At 30.6% G+C, this 5,094-nt stretch overlaps 1 protein-coding gene across 2 annotated transcripts; it reads left to right on the top strand.

Moving 5' to 3' along the window:
- Positions 1-1,632: 1,632 nt before the first annotated feature.
- Positions 1,633-4,305, top strand: LOC123884003 (probable caffeoyl-CoA O-methyltransferase At4g26220). 2 transcript variants are annotated; one of them, XM_045932977.1, is made up of 6 exons: positions 1,633-1,834; positions 1,965-2,037; positions 2,123-2,202; positions 2,593-2,737; positions 3,033-3,164; positions 3,760-4,305. In XM_045932977.1, exons 2-6 carry the CDS (start codon positions 1,969-1,971, stop codon positions 4,048-4,050), a joined length of 717 nt encoding a protein of 238 aa, XP_045788933.1. In that variant the 5' UTR covers positions 1,633-1,834; positions 1,965-1,968; the 3' UTR covers positions 4,051-4,305. The 2 variants fall into 2 exon arrangements, with proteins under 2 accessions (XP_045788933.1, XP_045788932.1); XM_045932976.1 differs by having other exon boundaries at positions 1,724-2,037.
- The last annotated feature ends 789 nt before the right edge of the window (positions 4,306-5,094 follow it).

The raw sequence follows: 5,094 nt of genomic DNA, 5'->3' as shown, positions 1-5,094 counted from the left end.
GTGTTGTGCTTGCATTCTTTTATTTTCTCTATGCCGGTTTTTCCCAACACTCTCAACTCACAAGTCCGCAAATAGAAAATTTTAAATTCATGTATCATTTGCTTCCTCCAGTTTAATTAGCAAAGGCAATTAATGCCTATTGCCTGCCTAACATTGCATGTGTATCTGGACTAGTGCATTTTTGCTTATATTTATGTTCGGAGAAAATATTTGATAAGGAACCATTCTACAACCTAATACATGTTGTTTACAATATTTTCTCTTTTAATAACCGGTGAAAATGAAGCTAGTTACATGATGCCTGAATTTATTAAAGGTGTCATAACTCATAACAAACATGAACGTAATGCGGACATCATTCATAATTTGAGTTATATATGTTAAAGTTCATAGAAAACGCCTAGGGTTTTAATACACTCTTTAACAAATACACTCTTTTTTATTGGTTGAAATTCACATGGGTCTCATAAAAAAATGTGGACCCATATAACTTTTATGGAATCCATATAAATTTTAATCAATAGAAAAGAGTGTGTTAGAGTGTGTTTGTTAAAGAGTGTGTTGCTAGCACTCCTCTTTATAATAATCTCTAATAGACTACTAGAGTGCTAACATATAAAGCCCAATACTTAAAAAGCATTGATAATACTATTATCTACTGTAACAATATAAACATGAACATACTAGCTCCCATAAATATACATAAAAATGCAATGAGAAAAATCAAAGGAAAGGAACCCTCTTCACTAAATAGGAGTATGAGATAGTATAAAGCCAATGTTTGGATATACTACCTTGCATTGACATTGGATTTTCTCACATTAGTTGGGATATATTGCATTATATATGTAGGAGCTGGGGTTCGAATCTCAGACATCTCACTTATTCATCTTAAAGTGAAAATTTCTAACTATTAACTTAACTGACAAAAAAAAAAAAAAAAAAAAACTATAGAAAAATGAACCAACCGCAAACAACCAAAATAACATGATAACAATTATTACTTCCAGCTCACTAGGGACACATAATGGATGGTTGAGATCTCACTAGAAATAAATCGAATGTGATACTCCATCCGTTTCTAATTAACTGTCCGTTTGGTGTTTTAAGAAGGGTACGTCAATTACTCTTTTCTTTTTCAACAAAACTAATTAATGTTATATATTTGGAAAACTAAAAAAAAATATTTTTTTTTTGGAAAGAGAAAATGTGTGCAAAAAAATAGGAATTTATTGGTGGATTAAAATTAAGGTATAGCTGGAAAATAAGGTGTAAAAATATATTTTTTTAATTTGGTGTTACTATTCTAAATGAACACTTAAAAAAAATAGAGGAAGTAATAAATAGTTAAAAATATTATAAAGAAAAAACAAATAATTTATAGGTTTTTTCTAATCTACCCTTTCATAAATTGAGGATATTTACTCATCAAACCAATGAGAACAAGCTGTATGCAAGTCCAATGTACAAATTCAAAAGTTTGTTACAAGTTTCTTGTGAATACCACATATAAATTCATTAATGTGACTTGCTCTTATCGATATATGGACATGTACCATCAATTTATGAAAGGGTAGGTAGAGTAAACCCCATCTGATCTAATTTACATAAAAAGTAATGTGATAATAGCACAACAACACATAACCACACATAAGTTCTAATCTTTTTTAACATAGGGGGAGGAATCTTATAAGCTGCCAACATTGACATTGAAAAATATTCTTGACTTAGTATACATTTTGAACTCAACTACACTAGAGAGCCATACTATATAATAATCTAATACTGCATCATACTAAAAATTATTATTTTTGTTATTTTAACTTGTAGCAAGGTAGGTAGCATCTAAATGGACTTTGAAAGCATCTAAATTCTAAAATCTCTCTCACTTTCCCATCTTTTATATCTGAATCTAGCTTTTGAAAGAACTTACAAATTGTAGTGTTATTGTTGGCTGATTGCAGAGAAATGGAAAATATTAAAGATCCATCAATCTACCGCAATCCTGTCATATTGCAGAGTGAAGACTTAACAAATGTTAGTATACAAACTTATCTTGAAAATTTTCCAATTTTTTTTCATTCATCACTCATGATTTATGAACATTGATGTTATATTGCAGTATATATTGGAGACTGCTGTTTACCCTAGAGAGGCAGAGCCTCTCAAAGAGCTGAGGAAAGCAACTGAGAATCATCCTTGGTAATTATTCTATCTACTACAATGTTTTGAAATTCGTACCAGATATCAAATCGGTGAGACCTTCAGATCATAGATAAATAAAAGTATAAAAAACAAGTTTGGACATGCAGCAACGTTAAAAATTAAAACTTTTAGGGAGTGTTTGCCACCTATTTGAGTCTTAAAGGGCTCGAGGGACTAGTCTCTGCAGATGCAGGTAGAAGATACCTGATTTACACATAAAACCAACTGCGAACTGGTTGGTACCCAGTTCAACTAGTTATACTGAGTTACTGACTGGTTCGGTTATTAAAACATTGATTATTGTGATGGTTACTTAATTTTACATTTGATTTGAGATTGAAAAACAAAATTATATAGGTTTGAACTTGGTTTTCTATATTAATTCAGGGGTTTCATAGCTGCTTTACCTGAGGCTGGTCAACTAATCAGTATACTTTTGAAGCTGTTGAATCCCAAAAAGACAATTGAAATTGGAGTTTTTACTGGATACTCTCTTCTCCTCACTGCACTCAACATTCCTGATGATGGAAAGGTTCGCGCATACTTTTTTCGTATTTCTGTTAGAATCAGTTGAATATTGTTTAAGGTAGTTATAACTTACTTACATGTTAGTAATTAATTGGAAATTAGTTATGATTAGTAGTTAGCCTAGTTAGGATCATTATATAAAGTGTATCATATACATATATACATATTCACATTGTAATCAAGCTTTTTCTTCTCAACACTTTCATTTTCCATAATATAATATCCCATTTGATCTATTTTCAATGATGCCCTCAATACTAGGGGCAATTTCTTACATGAAAAGTTGATTGATGTTGCAGATCACAGCTATAGATATTGATAGGAAAACTTATGAAATTGGATTACCAGTCATAAAAAAGGCTGGAGTGGAGCACAAGATTGATTTCATTGAGTCTCCAGCTCTGCCAATTTTGGATAAACTATTAGAAGATGTAAGCATTTTTTGTTCTATGAATTGGTTTATTCGATTTTATCTTCAGATAACTTTTATGTCCATATATAGTTTATTTTCATAAGCTGTCTAGTATAACTTATATGAATCCAATTTCACTTCATTTTATCTTTTACTATATAAATAGTTTATACGTAAGCACTTATATGATAAACACTTAATTATGATGTTTATACAAACAAACATAAATCTATTTCGGCTTCTAAGTTCACATTTCTTTTTGTAAATCTGTAGTTTTAGTCCCTAAAGTTGTTGAGAAGATACAATCTAGTCTCTGAAATTAACAAACCTTTAAAACGGGGTGAGGGTTGTCTCCGGTGACATTTTATATCATGTGCAATCACAGGCATCCATTTTCTTTAGTGAAATTTCTAATTATTAAAAACACAATCATAGGCAGATGTTTCTCCGCATATTTTCCAGTACTAGAGACTAATGTGATTGAGAATATTTTTTTTCAATAATCATTTTAAATTCCGTTAATTTCATGGACTAAATTGACGATTCGTTTCATTTCTACATTGTTTCTAAAGAGCTATTTTGTGATAATTTTTTGTTGAATGTTATTGACGCAGCCATCAAATGAAGGAACATTTGACTTTGCTTTCATTGATGCTGACAAAGAGAATTATGTGAACTACCATGATAGACTCATAAAATTGGTCAAGGTTGGTGGATTACTTATATATGACAACACACTATGGGGTGGACGTGTTGTTTGGCCTGAAGACAAAATTCCACCACATTCCAAATCAGGAACAACAGCAGCCATTGAATTCAACAAAAAAATTAGAGATGATTCTCGTGTAGAATTTTCTCTTACTTCCATTGGGGATGGACTCAGTATCTGTAGGCGCGTTGTCTGAGCGAGTGGCAAGCATTACTTGAAAACTCACACAGTAAAAGGAAGATCTGGGTTCAAACTGAACAACTACGAAAAATGTTCAGTCTAATAATTTCAGTATTCTCGGTTGAACTATGTCATTTGAAATTTCTAAAGTTATTTGATTATCGATAGATATTATCTACATGAATAAAGTTGCATTTTGTACTTGTTATAAAAATTTAGTTTTATGTATGTTACTTGTTTCCTGGAGAAGTTAACTTCATTTTAGTGCTTCGATGGTATGGAAGTAATATTTTGAGTGAATAGACAAATTGATACTTAAAATCGTAAACATGAAAATAGTGTTTGATTTTTTCTGAAAATCGGTGAATGAATTACCAATATTGTAAAATGGCTTTCAAAAAGTTGTTCATTTAACTTATATGATTGGAACTTTGGAGGTATGAGGTGACATTTTAACCAAATATGTCATATAGTAAAGATTTGTATATTCCCATGGTGGATTGATAGTTAAAAAATATTTAAATTTTTAATGATGATATATATTGTTGTTTGGTAGTATAAGTTGATGATCATTTTTATTTTTAAGGTTGAAATAACGATTTAATTGATACTAGTTAGATTAAAACAACGATAAATAAAAATGTGACTCGTATGAAATTGACACCGATCATATCATTTTTTTGCCATAAAAATTAGGAGAGTCATGTTTTTTTATTTACTTTTAAAGAATATTATTGTCAGTCATTAAAATTTCAGATAATTTTAAACACCGATTCATGGTGGACCACTTTAAGTGTTTCACGCAGAAAACAAATTAAAATTGTTGTTCATAATTGAACAACGAATAGATTCATGAACAATCAAATTGTCTACTTACTTAAGATGCTAGATGTTTGACTAAGATGATTCTGTTTACATTTCTTTTGAAGTACGACCAAGAAATTCTGTATAACTTGTTTTGATGGGAATAAATAAATCTCCAACTAATCGTTAGTTGGTCAGTGGTGATTGGCGCTGAATTTAGTAGGGAGGATCACGATTCGATCCCCCGCAACTGCGA

This window comes from Trifolium pratense, linkage group LG5 (assembly GCF_020283565.1).
Source record: "Trifolium pratense cultivar HEN17-A07 linkage group LG5, ARS_RC_1.1, whole genome shotgun sequence".
Classification (NCBI taxonomy): Eukaryota; Viridiplantae; Streptophyta; class Magnoliopsida; order Fabales; family Fabaceae; genus Trifolium; species Trifolium pratense.
This window is presented reverse-complemented; position numbering and strand designations above follow the sequence as displayed.